The sequence below is a fragment of the Sminthopsis crassicaudata genome, chromosome 1 (genome assembly GCF_048593235.1).
Source record: "Sminthopsis crassicaudata isolate SCR6 chromosome 1, ASM4859323v1, whole genome shotgun sequence".
In the NCBI taxonomy this organism is placed as follows: domain Eukaryota; kingdom Metazoa; phylum Chordata; class Mammalia; order Dasyuromorphia; family Dasyuridae; genus Sminthopsis; species Sminthopsis crassicaudata.
The window spans coordinates 342123112-342139959 of NC_133617.1; the positions used below are offsets into that span (position 1 = coordinate 342123112).

General features: G+C 33.3%; 1 protein-coding gene across 3 annotated transcripts in view; it reads right to left on the reverse strand.

The window, feature by feature from the left end:
* The window catches only part of ADAMTS16 (ADAM metallopeptidase with thrombospondin type 1 motif 16), a 221290-nt gene that overhangs the window by 110600 nt on the left and 93842 nt on the right, over positions 1 to 16848 (reverse strand). For all 3 annotated transcript variants that reach the window (XM_074279152.1, XM_074279151.1, XM_074279150.1), the window contains 4 exons: positions 16231 to 16384; positions 10260 to 10355; positions 2901 to 3049; positions 986 to 1158 (listed from right to left, as the gene is read on the reverse strand). In XM_074279152.1, coding sequence (XP_074135253.1) covers positions 986 to 1158; positions 2901 to 3049; positions 10260 to 10355; positions 16231 to 16384 — 572 coding nt within the window. The remainder of the gene's footprint in view (positions 1 to 985; positions 1159 to 2900; positions 3050 to 10259; positions 10356 to 16230; positions 16385 to 16848) is intronic.

Here is a 16848-nt window from a genome sequence, read left to right on the forward strand (position 1 = left end):
GTGAGGTAGAGTTGCAGGAAGTCATTAATCTCACTCTCTCCTCTAAGATACCTGGTGATGACTTAAGATGCATTGGATGATGACCTAGGTGTCTATGTCTAACCAAGCTCTAAGCACTCCACAATACCTGCTTCACCTGCCTCCATGGCCAATAGAAGAAGTTCTCATCCACCCATTCCACCAGGCGAAGTTTAATTTGCTTCCTTGGGGTAGATACCTACTAACTAACCATAAAGTTTAAAAAACTTTGGTTGCCCTGAACCTGGTTTAGCCTTTCTGGCAAAATGGCTTACTAGAGTATGGTTGTTGTGCTGCTCCAGCTTCTTGGAGTCACAAGTGAGTTTGGTGGATAGATGGACACCAAAGATAGAAAGCAGCCCTGCAAAGGATATGGCAGCTTTCACACTAGAGAAACTAGTCTTCCATGAATACATGCTCCTATTTGTTTCTATAGGCTCATTCCTGTAGGAGCTAAAAATAGGCAACTTGACATATCCACACATTGAGAAACTCCAAACACTACATCATAGTATTTTAAAAATCAGATTAAAGAAAGTATCTGCATATTAACATTTCACTCTGCTAATTTGCCTTAGTTGTTATTGACCAGAAGTACAAGAATAATTATAACAATATCTTTGGTCCTTCAGACAAAAGCTTACCCTTTTATCATCAACATGGGCAATATGTCCAACATTAATATGGACAGTTCCAGGAACTGTTTTCCCACTAGTTATGAAGAATATTTCCTTTACCTACATCCACTCTTCCATTCAGGACTTCTTTGAAAGATGAGGTTGAAAATATAGTGAATGGCTTTGGAGTAGAGCAAAATTAAATGACAGACTGCTATCATTGACACCAGGTGGTAAACAAAGAGTCTTTCTTAGTTATTATTCAATAGCAGGATCATAGTGTTATATTCAGACATAAAAGGATGGTGGCATAGAATATAATTGCTATCAATGCTTGCTTTGAAATTTACCTTCTACTTGAGTGTAAGGCTTCCACTTGTAGTACCATCCTCGAAATTGCTTGCTGTTGTACTCAGCACACTGGATGGTCCTAAAGTCAATGCTATTCTGGGGACAGCTCTGACTGTTACAAAGTTTGAGTGTCCGGGTAGAACCCTCACAAAATTTTCCTCCATGTGATGGCCTGAAATACATGTTTAATAATCCTTTAAAAATTTGTTGATCGATTGAATATCCATTTGTACATTTTTTTCCATAGTTACAAATATGCTTCAGTAACTATATTTCTCAAGAAAAGGGCTAATGGAATGTCAGAACTGATGAAATGACTAAAGTCTTTAATTTTGAAAGTGAAATAAAGTTTTTATACAAATAATAGCTGACATCAAGCACCTTTTCTGTGAGAGGTATTTTTTGTGTGAGGGTGAGGATGTGTGTGTGTGTGTGTGTGTGTGTGTATGTGTGTGTATGTGTATGTGTGTGGAGCAATACATAGCAAGGCTTATAATTTTTGATTTGAGAAAATTTCAAGGTTGGAATTTCCTTTTCTTTCTCCTCTCTGCCCTTGCATATATATCTACTTATTTGCTGCATTGCCAATTATACAGTTGACTGGGGACTAATATATAAAATGACTTGACCTTGGTTATAAATCTATTTCATTTCAGGCACAGGATTTCAGCCCAAATCTTCCCACTTCCAAGGCTAGCCCTCTATCTACTGATTTCTTGCTTATTCAAGGAACTGAAAAAGAAAGGCAATAATTGATTTGAGGCCTTAAAAATAAGAATAATTCTGGTTTAAAAAGCAGATAAAAACATTATTTCTTTCTTTGTTCGTAGAATTTAGAAATATTCTAAGCATGAACCCAGAGTAAAGTATAAGTAGTAAGTCCATTTATAATGATCACTGAGTATTAGTGTAATTATAAATAATAATTTTCCTGAGGGTTATCTATTAAGCTTTAGTACTAAAAACAAGGATGTGAAACAATGAAGTTATTTCGTAGAACACAGATTAGATTTGTAAATATACTCCCTTGCCCCATCCTCACACAAAATTGAAGTCTTCATAAACCTGTACATTTTAATGTCTGCCTTCTACATGAGCCCTTTGAATTATTTTACTTTATGAGATTTAAAGGTAAATAATGCTTTAAAGGTAACTAAAACTAGCAGAATGTTCAACTTTTGAATTAAAATAATAGAAAAGAATTAATTTGATTGTTAAGTATTAATTTTATTTCTTTGTTCCTCTCTATAATCCTAGATAGGCATAATTAGGAGGGAAGGGAGTATTTTTTGAAACCTGTATTTTATTAATTTTAAAAGTCTAGAAAACTGCATGAGGGCAGTTGGCATATCAGCACAAAGAAGGTATCTCACATCACTCCTTTTTGCATTTCCTCTTTGAAAAAATCCCTAACTAAACTAAAATTTTAAAAATAGCAGTGGAATTAACTATGCCTTGCAAATTAGAACTTTGGGGGGGGAATCAGTCAACCATTTATGGTTTATTGGCAGCATTCTGGTTTATATACTGCCATGATTCTAGGCAAATATGAATATAATTTTTATCTGAATGTTACTGACTTGCAAAATATTCATTGTAATCTCATAGAACTGAGCACGACCAGATGTAACATTTGGATTTTTTTGTCCAATAACAGGTATTTATTCTGAGTGAATGAGTCATTTTAAAATTTAATGTAAGGTCAATATTCCATAGATATATTTTTAATCAACTATGATCCAGTATAAGGAACTGTGTACTAATGAACAAAACACACATTAGAAAAAATTAGTTACTTCATTCTTCTGGCAAGAACTCAACTGTGTCTCTGAGATAAGAGAATATTCAAATATTTTAAAATAAGAAACAGAAAATATTTCAAAATTTGAAGGAAGAATAAAAATAATTATTTACCTCGGATTAGTACAATGACGATCTCTGTGAGATATTCCTCCTCCACATGTCCTAGAACAAGGAGACCAACTAGACCAATCTGACCAGTGTCCATGGGTTGGTTTTGGACCTTCATCACCATATTTCACGCATTGACCACCACGGCACCACTGCAAAATTAAAGACTTCAGCATGGTATTTTCTGCTTGTATTATTACTAGAAACACCTATTTAAATGGCTTTAATCATCAACCTAGTCACTGTAGAAGTTAGCATAACATGTAATATAGAGACCTCTATCCTCAAGTAGTTTTTTAGCAAAGAACTTTTAAATGGTCAGAGTTTAAAAAGCACCAAACCTGTAGTTAGGAAGGCCTAAGTTAAAATCTGACTGGCTATATGACCCTGGGCAAGTAACAACATCTATCTCATTTTCCTCATTTGAAAATGAAAATTGAAATTTGAAAATAGTACATAGCTCCCAGGGTTAAAGCAAGCTATATAATAATGCTAAAACTCTGAGCACAGTGTCAAGTGTAGGAAGCACCATAAAAATATTTGCAAATAATCATTTTTTTTAAGCTACCAGCTTTTTACAAATTCTGGTTCAATACTACAAGAAAATAGATGTAAAATATATATTAGAAAACTGCTTTCAGATAGCTTAGCACCTATATAGCTTGGATTGAATCCATTTATTCTTCTCTAGGGGTGAAATAGAGAAACACACACACTAAACCACAGCACCTGCTTTCTCAACTTTCAATACAGTGAACTGTAACCTCTATTGTAAATTTAGGTAAGGGAATTACAAGGCCTTTTTATATCTTGTTTTATGTAAAAGCCCAATCTCAAGTGGAAAACTCTAACCATATGGTTCAGCACCTTGTAATTATAGGCCACCGCTTTATGCTTTCATTTTAAAACACCTGGTCTCTGTGCCTCCAAGTTATTAGCTCTTGGCATGTCCAAGGTCACGCAGTTTTTCCAGAAGATAAAACAATTCAGATAGAATTTCATTTGTCCCCAAACACCACTTGAGATATTATCAATGTTATTTTTGTAAAAGAATTGAATGATAATCTCAAGTCCCAGTAAGATCTATATAATTTTTTACTTGTTATTTATAGGTGATCTTTAGGATTTAAATTTTACTTCATTGGTGGCTAGGAAACTTTTGACTTTTTCTGGCAATATTGATATACCTTATCAGTTTGTCTGAGCTCTAGCAAGGTGTCAAAAAAGGGAAAGGGATACTCCATAGTCTTGCTTTACACCTGGCATAGCCTTGCTGTAACATTAAGTAGGTATGGAATCTGCCATCCCTAAGATATCTACTTCTCCTAATTCATATTTAAAAAGAAGCAACTTCTTTCTAAGGAAAGTATAATCCAAAATACTTGAAAAAACAGAAATAACTTTGATTTTAAGGCATCTCATTAATGTGAGCAAAGCCTTTTTCATTTTCTTTTCAAAAGCTAGAAGTGAATCCTAATTAAAGTGACCAAAATATTTCAAATAAAGCTTGGCAGAGATTGTGTAAAACAAAAGAACTTTAATTTAGGACAGACTTCTATGTGATGTATACCTTCTTAAAAATTAAGATTTCCTTTCATTCCAAGACATCACACTATTCTGTTTCTTCTGACTCCCTTGCTGTTTCTGGTCTTTTCTCTCCCCCTGCTTTCTTATTCTCTCTCCTATCCCTTTCTCTCGGTGGGTCTCCACCCCAATCTTAACTACCAGCAGTTTACCAATTAATTCTGAACTGATTATGAACACCTGTTCAATCTACCAGACTACAGTTTTAAAACTCCTGAGTGCAAAGATCCATTAGCTTCAGCCTCCCTAATGCCAGTGATTATAACCAGGTATCATCATAGTTGGTTTTTCTCCTTGCTTTCTGCAATTTCCTCCTATGAGATATTTGACATGGCTTTAGCTCCATCCTCTATGAACTTTTCAAACTTTAACACTGATTTCAACCTCTTCTCTGAGTTTCTTTTGTGATTCCAGAGCAGCTTTACTTCTCTAATTGAATCCCTACTATTGTTCTCCCTCTTCTTGCCCCAAATAGGCTGATTTATTTTCCCCCCCAAATTTTCCTGATCAGTTTCAAAACTTAAAGGTAATTTTTTTTAATCTTCACCTAGTACTTCTTTAAGCTTCTACATTAGCCCTAATATCCTATCTATTCTTCCTTCTTAATATTCTTTCCATTCTCATTCTAGTTGAAATGTTAAGCCTTCCCCATCTTACCTTGACTTAAATGTATTCTGATCACTTCTGTTAGATACATTTCCTTAAAACTCAACTTTTATGATCTTATTACATTTTCAGAAAAAAATTGTTCTTTATTAATTACAGATAAAAACACAAATTCCTTAACCTTTCTTTTAAGACCATATCTGTTTTTATTTCTCTATATGTACTCCCTTCTTCAATCCGAGCAGAGCCAATCATCCAAATCATCCTTCATTTATATTCATGATCTGTGGCTTTTTTATCTTAGAAAAGTATACTTTTTCCCTTCTTCAATTTTGGATTTATACAAATTCTACCCATTTTTTGAGGGCCAGACTATATTGTAGTTCTTTTGGAAGATCTTTGCTTCCCACTTTAATCCAAAGTGAGCTATTTTGTTTCTCTATTTTTATGATATAAAAATTACTAGTTCAGGCTCTGACTTATTTCCTCATATTACCATTTAATAGCTTGCCATGGCCAAAGAATTTGTCATTTAGTGACCAACCCATATGTGGTGAGCATCTGTATACTTAATGTGGCAACAGGCTCAGTCAGTTAATAAGAATTTTTAAAAGTCTTTTGGGCTTACAAGATTTTTCTCAAGATTGTATTTCACTGATATAACTTTAAGAACCTGGAGTCATTTTTATAACTGATAAACAGAATAGAACTTTTATCAACATGAGACTAAAAAAGATCATTTGAAGCACTAAATATTTATATTTTATTATCAACAAGGGTGACCAAAGCATTTATTCTTAATATCAACCATTATGTTATATACATAGCAGGCATAAATATTTCTTGAGTGAATGAACATGAAGGTAATTATAATCATTATAATAATTATAATCATTCATTTCTGCAGGTTAAATTTTAAATCAATCCTCAATATTTATTTATATAATATTCCACACAATTTTATGATACACTGATTCATTAAATTATCTTTATCCTACTCCCCAAAGTTACTCAGCTGCAATATTTTGTTGAAATACAGATTTTTTTCTCTGATTGCTTAAAATATAAATCCAGATCAAATTGTTCTAGATATATAGATGATGTAGAGGAAATTAATGTTTGAAATATACTTCAGAATGTACATTGCTCCCAGGAATTAAAAGTTTCTATAATATCAAGAAATTAGTCTTATTCTGTGCCCCAAAGATCAATGTAATTTCAACTGTGTATCTGCATTGTCCTTGGGATCACAATTATCATTATATTTTAACTGTAGGCAGATGGTTGGAGCAGTAAAATTATCAATTGCAGGAAAAACAACAACAACAACAACAACAAAAAACCACAAAGCACTACAACTACAAACCTGAGATGAAAAATGATTCATGAGCTCAAAGGGAAAGACTGTGAGCCACCCAAGAAGTACTCACCTTTCAGTAAAATTATACTTTGAAAAATAAAACCTAGTCATCTAGTAGGGGCAGGAATCCTATCCAGCTAAAAATAAAGGCAAGTTATTCACTTTCTCCTTCCAATTAGAATTTTCCAGGTATCAGTCATATAGAGTTGGTATTCAAAAGAAACCACAAGTGACATGTATTCAATTTATTATTTTCATTTTGGATTAAATCATTGAAGACTGCTAGCTTCACAAGAAAGAATTGTATTAACACATATAGTCCTATAAGCTGTTGAGTTAAGGGAGTTAACAAACATAAAATGGATGACAGTTGATTTACACTAAACTTAAGCTACTTGGGATTAATTACTCTCACATATTATTCTTGGATGAGAGTGCTTCTCTTCTTTTCTGCCTGTCAATCATCACTGTAATCATGAAACCTAAAAGCATATAATATCTTTGATGTTCATATCTGTCTTCAGTAACCTTGAAATATGCACAGGATGTGATAGTTACATGATTGGGAGCTTGAATCTAATAGTTCAAATACTTTTTTCCCCCAAATTTAAAGCTAACATTACTCAAAAAAATGTAACCAAAGAAACTCACAAAGGGCTACTAGCTTTACTTAATGTTTTGAGTTGGGTAGACTTCATGGATAGTCTCATGTTTTGAAATGAAAATGTATTTAAAAGAGGGGCAAGAATGTATTCTTGTGTGATTGTCAGAGTTCAATTTTTAGTACTCAATTGCAAGAGTAATATTCTATAATATGACTACTTCATATATGCATCATAAAGAAATTCATTTTAACATCTAGCTCGAGAATTTTCTCTCAAGTTCTTTTGCTTTTTGCTGCTCATCCATCTATATGCAGTGAAGTGACAGGATTAGCTTTCAATCTTTATGCTCTAGAGATTGAGTACTATTTAATGCAACTATTCTCTCATTACCAAGTCAGAATTTTAATATTTTCTTTTTCTTTTTAAACTTACAAAAGTAGAAATTTCATTGGCTGCCCGATAAATATTCAGGGGAACATACTCAATTCACATTGGTTCATTGATTGCAAACTCTATCTTGAAATGATAAATGTAAAGTCTTATTTTAAGATGATTAATTTCAGTCATGAATCATCCCCTGCCCTCAAGGGGCTTGATGTTCTAAATGGAGAGACAACATATAGATAATTATATGTATGTGTGTATGCATATATATATATACACACACACATATATACATATATATACACACATATATACATATACACACATACATATGTATCTATGTATATAAATTTGCGTATACATATACACATATATCCTCAATATATATGTATGCACAAGTACATTCAGAGTAAATGGAACATGCCCCTGTTCCATTTATATAGAAGGTGTGGTCTAAGTTGAATCTTGAAAGAAACCAAGGAAGTATGAGAAACCATTACACATGTGAGGGATGGGCATGAAATCAGGAGATAAAAAGCCATGTGTTAGCCATATCAAATTTATCAGTGTCACTAGACCATAGAGTATGTCAAGAGAAAGAAAATGTAAGAAAACTAAAAGATAAAATAAAGGAAAAATTGAAAAGGTCTTTAAGAGAGGAGCAGAACTTTATATTTTATTTTGAAAGTCATAGGAATTACTAACATTTACTGAGGGGGTTGCCACATGGTCAAACCTATATTTTAGGGAAATAATTGACACTTAAGTGAAAAATTGATTGGATCAGGGAGGTTAATGCAATAGTGTAGATGTGAGGCAATGAGACCCTGTGAAGTGAAGGGAATACAAAGCTATATTTGACAATACTTGACAAATATTAGATATGTGAAATGAGTATAAGAGAAGGTGGAAATGATACCCACATTATGAACATGACTAACTGGGAGGCTGAGTGTATAACTGGCAATAATAGGAAATCTTGGAAGAGGGAAATGTTTTAGGAGGAAAGATAATGAGATCTATTTTGGACATATTTAGGTTCAGTGTCTATGAGAAATCTAGTTCAAGTTAGTGCTGAAAGACTAGGTCAGGAGAGATTAAAGCTGGCTACATAGATATGAGAATAATATGTAATAGAGAAAAAAAATTGAATTCATGGAAATTGATGAGTTCAGAGTGAAAAACAACACAGAGGAATAAGAAAAAAGGATCCATGAAACCCATGGGTATGATTTATAAGAAGTATTTAAAAAAAAAAAAAAAAAAAAAAAAAGGATTAAGGAGAGACCCAAGAGAAAGCAACCAGGAAACCTTAGAAAGGAGAGCACATCCAGAAGAGCACATCCAGGGAGACTCACAGTGTCTAAGGCTAAAGGAAATTTTAGAATGATGAGCAATCAGAAAGGGTCATTGGATTTGGTGATTAAGAGATCTATGGTGACTTTAGAGGTTCTAGCTTCAGTTTAATGAAGAGGTCAAGTCAGCTTGTAGAAGGCTGAAACAGAGATGAAAAAATAAGTGATATCCTGATTGTAGACTTTTTTTCATCTTTAGCTAGGAAAGAAAAGAAATGCAAGATGATAGCTAGCAGGGGTAGGTGGAGATTATGAGCTTGCTTGTAGACAGTGAGGAAGGAGCCAGAAAAAATGAGAGAGACAGAGACAGAGAGACACAGAGAGCACAAAAGAAACAGAGACAGAGAGACAGAGATCTGAAGAACACATACATGTAGAAGATATTCGTGGAAAAGACAAAGGTCACTCCTTTATGTAAGAAAAGAATGAAAGTGGAGATAAAGAAGGAAGATGTCCAAGTTTTATGAGATGATAGAAAGAAGGTGGACTTTGTGACACATGGCTCCATTTTTCCCCTCTTTTTTCCTTTATTCCTTTTTTGTTTGTTTGTTTTGTTTTGTTAAGTTTGATGCAAATACTCACCTGAAAAGAGAGGGGAGGAAATATTATGGGAGACTTGAGAAAGACTGAAAGGCTTGGAATAGCTACTTTGGCAAGTGAGAGAATGGGATCAAGAAAGTAAGAGAATTATCTTGCTGCTATGAAAGCACAACTGAAATTATATAAGGTAAATTTATAGTGAACCCAGTCAACATGATTTGGTGATTTTCTTTGCCTCTGTTCAGTAGCATAGAAATAGGGGAGAAAGTGGTAGATGGTGTAATATAAAATTGGGGTTTGGGACAGCTAGATGGTTCAGTGGATAGAACACTGGCCTTGGAAGAAAAGGTAAAATAAGTGCAGGGTGATGTCTTGGGAACAAACTGAGAGACTGAAGGTTACTATCACTTAACAAAGAACAGTGGTTAAATGTTGAAAAATAGAGGGAAAGATGAAGTGATGTGGTCAGATAGAGGACTTTCAGAATTCATGGATGTAGAAGTAGAATCTTAGTCGAGTGAAAGCAAGATCCCTTAAAGATTAGTGGTTAGAGTGTTAGACTTGGAGTCAGGAAGACCTAAGTTTCCTTATCTGTAAAATCATAGATTTGAACTGAATGGCTTCTCGGATCCCCTCCAGTTCTGAATCCATGATTGTATGATAGTCTCCATACAAGACTGAAAAGATTTACACACTACCTCTGGGTGTTTATGATGGGAGCAGAGATGGGATTGACAGAAAGGCATAAGGTATATGTAGAGAAAAAAGGAAGAGAAGAAAATCATCTATATCCTAATGTACTTTTGGAGAAGTAAGAACAGTGGAACAAAACCATATATATATATATAGAGATATATAGATATATCTCTCTCTCTATATATATATATATATCATGACTCAATACTATTTGGCAACTAATTATTCTTACCATGTCATGACCACAAATAGTGCCTTCTGCAGCTGGCATAAATTTTGTCTCACATTTTCTTCCAATTCTATGGCACCACAGTGCTTTACATATATCCTAAAGGGGAAAATGAAAGATCAGAAAACCACTAGCAAAACAACCAGCTCTGTTACTTTCTATTTTTGTAATATCATGCATACAACATATCTTTCAAAAACTCAATTTCCTTCCATGTAAAGTGGAGGAAATAGTGTCTGATTCATTGAGTTAATATGACAACCAAAGGAGATAGCATATAAAATATATTGGTTTTATGTGAACAATTATTGTAAAACTAAGGACAAATTCCTCATATGAACATAAGCAGAGTACTTTCTGAAAAATTCTTCTATCGCTTCAATGATACATGTTAAACATTCCTCCACTAGAGCTCTCTTCATTTTATATCTTGCTATGATGTAGAAGGGCAAGCAAGTGGCATAGTGGATAGAGTGCTGGGCCTGAAGTCAAGAAGATCTGAATTCAAATTTGAACCATTAGCTGTGTGACCCTGGGCAAGTCACTTAGGCAAGTCAAATAGGGTTCTATTTGCTTCAGTTTCCTCATCTCTAAAATAAACTGGAGAAGGAAATGGTAAACCACTCCAGTCTATTTTCCAAGAAAAATCCAAAGAAGGTCACAAAGAGCTGGACATGACTGAAATGACTGAACAATATTACAAACTTTTCAGAATACAGTCAAATATTTTAGCTTAAAATGATTCTTTTCAATTATGTATTTTCTTTTCTTTTCTTTTTAATAATTTTTATTTACCAGATATATGCATGGGTAATTTTACAGCATTGACAATTGCCAAACCTTTGTTCTAATTTCTCCCCTCCTCCCCCCCCAGATGGCAGGTCGACCAATACATGTTAAATATATTAAAGTATAAATTAAATACAGTATATGTATACATGTCCAAACAGTTGTTTTGCTGTACAAAAAGAATTGGATTTTGAAATAGTGTATAATTAGCCTGTGAAGGAAATCAAACATGCAGGCGGACAAAAAGAGAGGGATTGGGAATTCTATGTAGTGGTTCATAGTCATCTCCCAGAGTTCTTTCACTGGGTATAGCTGGTTCAGTTCATTACTGCTCTATTGGAATTGATTTGGTTCATCTCATTATTGAAGATGGCCGCATCCATCAGAATTGATCATCATATAGTATTGTTGTTGAAGTATATAATGATCTCTTGGTCCTGTTCATTTCACTCAGCATCAGTTCATGAAAGTCTTTCCAGGCCTTTCTGAAATCACCCTGTTGGTCATTTCTTACAGAACAATAATATTCCATAATATCCAATTTATTCAGTCATTCTCCAATTGATGGGCATCCACTTAGTTTCCAGTTTCTGGCCACTACAAAGAGGGCTGCCACAAACAATCATGTATTTTCTTTCTAACATCAAAAGTTTCTTTTTATTATAAAATTACCTAAGTCACACTATTGAACAATTTCATAAAAAAGCAATTTATTTTATTCTTCCTGCTATTGCTTCTTGAGTTTTTGCTAAAATAATACTTCATTAGAGGTTACGTTTTTGGCATTTTTGTTTTGAATAAACTCTTCATATAATCACTACCTGTTTATACTCCATTTGTAAAAAATAGTTTTCTTGAACTTGTAAGCATTAATAAGATAAACTTTTAATGTCTTAACATTGGCACCCAATTCTCATAATACTAGAGTTATTCCTACCATCTATGGCTCAAATCAAAAGGAAAGCAAGCTTCATTATTTTAAGAGACTCCACAAGGATATCTGAGCAGTATTAGAATGAAAAGAAACTATCTCACTATTCACTACCATGTTTTATGTGGTGCCAAAAATATTCCCTCCTCCCTCTGTTAACAACAGCTAAGAGTGTTAAATTGTTGCTTATCTTTTTATTACCAACCTCAGTTTTTCTGCCTCTGTGAGTCCCTTATATTAACTAACACTTTGTGATGGAAGACAGAATTCTTAGCCAAACTGACAATGACAAATTAAAGACACAAGGAATTTGGCCCCAGATCTGATGGAATGAAAACAGCAGCCTGCACTTCCCTCTAATGAGCAGACAGAGAGCTCAGTTTCCCACCAGAGATGACTACAGCCTGATATAACACAGAGGGATAAACAGAGCTCTCTCTTCTTGGGGTTTGAATGTGTGGGACTCATACTCTAGTGATAGAAAAATGACAAATGTCTTTCTAGAAGTACTTTTTGGGTAGAATTACACTCCTGTGTTCTCTTTATAGGTAGTTTAGGGCACGATGACACATCTTACTGATATAGGAAATTGGCTGTGTAAGAGACTAAAGGTACAATTCTGCTTTTGAAGATAAGTTGTGAATCATTTGGGAAGAGTGAAAGAATCCAGACATTGATTAGTATATCCCAAAGCACTTGATGGAATCTAAAGTGATAAATGATGGTAATCTGTTTAAGAGAAAATTCAAGAAAAACTAAGGAAATATGCTAATCAATGAGAAGCTTAAATATAGTATCTGGAACTGATATAATAATGATCATATCAATGATAATAAGTAGCTAATATATAATAACTAATATGTGCCAAGCACTGTGATAAGTACCTTTATAATTATTATGTCATTTCATCTTTAGAATAACTCTGGGAAATAGCTGCTATTATTATCTTTATTTTACCAGTGAGAATATTGAGACAACAGACTAAATAAAGTTATTTAAATGACATCATTTACTCAAGTAATTTGAATTTGAACTCAAGACTTCTGATGCTAAGCCCAGTGCCTTGTATACTATGGTGCCACAAAATCACCTCTAGTATATATGATATGAACAAATTTGAGTTAGATCTTATTATTTTAAAATAGTTGATAAGTGCTTGTGAAATATGAATATTCAAACAATAAAAATAGGAAGATAATACATATTAAACTTTGGAACTATGATTTCATTGATATAGGGAAGAAGTATCAAACTCATCATCCACATGTACAAGCAGTTTACAATACCAGCCAGAATCAGATTAAAATATAATTGAGGGGGCAGTGAGGTGGCACAGTGAATAGAGCACCAGCCCTGAATTCAGGAGGACCTGAGTTCAAATCTGGTCTCAGACACTTAACACTTCCTAGCTGTGTGACCCTGGGCAAATCACTTAATCCCAGCCTCAGGGGAAAAAAAAAAAAAAATTATATATATATATATATATATATATATATATATATATGTAAATATATATATATACGTATATGTATATATATAATTGAGAAATATTTTATAAAAACTACAAAAATACAATATAATATAGATAAATTTGATATATGTTCCCAAAGGGATCCTTATGTATGGTTAATGGCTCTTACTTGAGTTTGGTACTATTGGTATAGGAGGCTCCAGGTGAAGAATCTTTTTATTTTAGCAGATCAGCTCCAAAGCTAAGTCTCAGAATAAAAAGTCAATTGCCAAGGGTCACACATCCAATATATATCAGATTTGTAAGTCTGCTGAGGGACTTTAACTCTGGTACTTCTAACTCTGAGGCTGGCTTTCTCTCCACTAAGTATTGCTACCTCTTTATTACTATTATGGCCTTCATTCTAACAGAAAGGAGAAATTAAATCATCCATTCATATCATGAAAGTAAATTGCTCATTTACTACTGATAAATGTGACCTAAGAGTTTTAGATAAAAAAGGTAAGAGCTATGATTTTTTTGATTCTAAGTTTATAACCTTAATTCCGATATCATGGGACTTCCCACTTCTCTGAGATTCTGAATTGTAGTATTCAAGGCAAGTGTTTAAAGGATATCCTATACTGCTATATCAGAAACTATAAAATTAGAAGGGATTTTATGAAATCAATAATTCATCATCCCTTTAAAAATAATCTATAACTATTTATTATCCAATTTCTAGAGATTATTGTCTTTCCATTGACAAAAAAAAAAAAAAAAAAAAAAATCAACAAGAATATCCTCATACTACTCTTGGTAATAGCAGTTTGTCTTTTCTGAAATTTGATAAAATTGGAAAAGCTTACCACATGCCTAATTTTGATCTATTCCCATTTAACTGTATTCTGCTCTGTTCTCAGTGAGCATAGAGGGGGGGGAAAAAAAAATATATATATATATATATATATATATATATATATATATATATATATATACCTTCCTTTGTGGTCAGTTGTTTCAGGCCTAATAAACTGGTCATGATCCCCTTTAGGGTTTTCTTGAAAAAGCCCTGAAGTCATTTACCATTTTCTTCTCTTGCTCAATTTACAGATAAGGAAACTGGGAGGAAACAGGATTAAGTGCTCAAGGTTACATACCTAATAAATGTGTGAGACCAAATTTGAGTTCATGAAGAACACAATCAGGATGCTCTATCACATTTGTCTATTTAGTTTTGCTTTTAATTTTTTCTTATTTTCTTTATTTTTATTTTTTAACTTAAAAAAACTATTTAATATATTACCCTAGTTATATTCAAAACAATTTTTATAGTTGTTTTAAAGATTTTTTAGTTCTAGGTTCTCTCTCTATCCACATCCTCAATTAAGAAATCACATGTGAACTTCTACAAAACATTTGTTTAGTTTAGTTTTTAATAATTTGATAATAGTATATCAGTAATAATCATAATTGATGTATCTCTTGTCTGTGGGATTGCTTGTGGGCACATCTGCCCATGGTCCAAGTTAGCATTTTGTGTCTGTGAAGGTCTCTGAATTTATTATTCTCTAATAGCTTCATAGTACTTGCATATTTAAAAACCTTTGCCTTTTCTGTGGTATAATTCCTTACCTCCTCCCTCCCTCTTGTTTTTCATTGTCCTTCTCTTTCTCCTCCTCCTTCTCTAACTACAATTCATGTATTTAGGATTGTGAACAATCTTTGCTAGTTTCATTCAGCATTTAATAGAACCCATTTTGTATCTTGACTCACTGACAACTAGAAGATTTTTTTGTTGAAAAGTAAATGTGACTCCATATGGCAAAAATAAATGTTCTGAGATGAAAGCTGTCAGCTTCTCAGAGTCAACTTTTTTTTTTTTTTTTTTTTTTTTTTTTTAAACTAGTATGCATACAGACCTATTTCTGGTCAAAATGTTTCCTTCTCTACTGTACATTGTATCATGTATTGTTGTTTCTTCCTTTTAGTTCCAGTTAAGGTCCAAGAACCACAACGGTGGGCCATCAGGGTTTCCTGATTCTCACTTTTTAAATGCTCCTTCCCCTCTCATTATCAAATTAGACAATATTTGTACAGTATTCAGCACAATGCCAGATACAAAGTAAGCAATTAATAAATGTTCCCTTTCCTCTTCCTCCCCTATTTAATTTGTGAATTTTTGTATATATTAATTTATAATAGTACTTTAAATTTTGTAAAGCACTTTGAATGCATTATTTAATTAATAATATTAAAATGACAGTAGATACAGTGGAACAAATGTTGTGTTTGGGGTTAAAGGACCAGATTTAATGCTTGCCTAGAATCACATACATTTGAGGCAGAATTAGAATGAAGAACTTCACAATGCCAAATTCAGAGCTCTGTTTACTACAATATATTGCCTTTGCATATATATATGTGTGTGTGTGTATGTATATATCTATATATGTGTATATGTATATATACATATATAGAGATATATATAGATATATAGATATAGATATAGATATATATATATATATATAGAGAGAGATATAGATATATATAGACACACACTATTTCCATCTAGCAGAATGTAAGAACCTTGAGGGAAGAGATTGTTTGCATTTTTAACATAGTATGCTAGTACCTAGTGCAGGGCCTGGTACAAGGCAGATGATAAATAAATATCTGTTAAGTTTAATTCTTTTGGCATATGGATCAATCGTATGAAGTAAAGAATCCTTGTAAATTATAATTAATTTTCACCCTTATAATATAAATTATATTGAATGAAATATTCAGTAACACTCTCTTGCCTTTTTGAAGTCCAACATGCAAAGCTTGGCCTTCTCCCCAAATTGCCACTTGCATTGTGTGTTGGCGTCATACAGTTCTCCAGGAAGCTTTTCAGGATACTTGTATTCATTCACAGGCTTAGGCTGATCAGCAAGGCATATGGCTTGAGCAGTGCTAAAACACAGAGAGGGAATGGGGCCATATGTGTTGACCAGAGGAAGTTAGCAGAGGATATACATGTTGTTTTACTTTTGTTCTCATAAAATAGAATAAAGATACTTTGAATAGGGTAGTACAAACTATTTTGCTCTTGAGACCTACTAATTATATTTCTTCTAACTGCAGCTCTATAATATATATCCACATATTCTGAATTTATCAGTAATTCCTTTCACCCTTTCCAAAGAGCAATTCAGTACTGACTATATTATGGAGAAAGGTGAACTCAAGTAATTGCAACCAGCTGTCTATTGTGAGAAGCTCCTACTACAGATACCTCTTCTGAATCAGAGTTTCAAGCTCCAAAGAAAGAGAATACTCTGCCAGGAACAATCAAAGGCTATGTGGAAGTAGATATTGCGGCTGTCAAAACATAGCCTGCCTACTTGGAAGTTTCCTCACAATGATTCTTGGAGTGC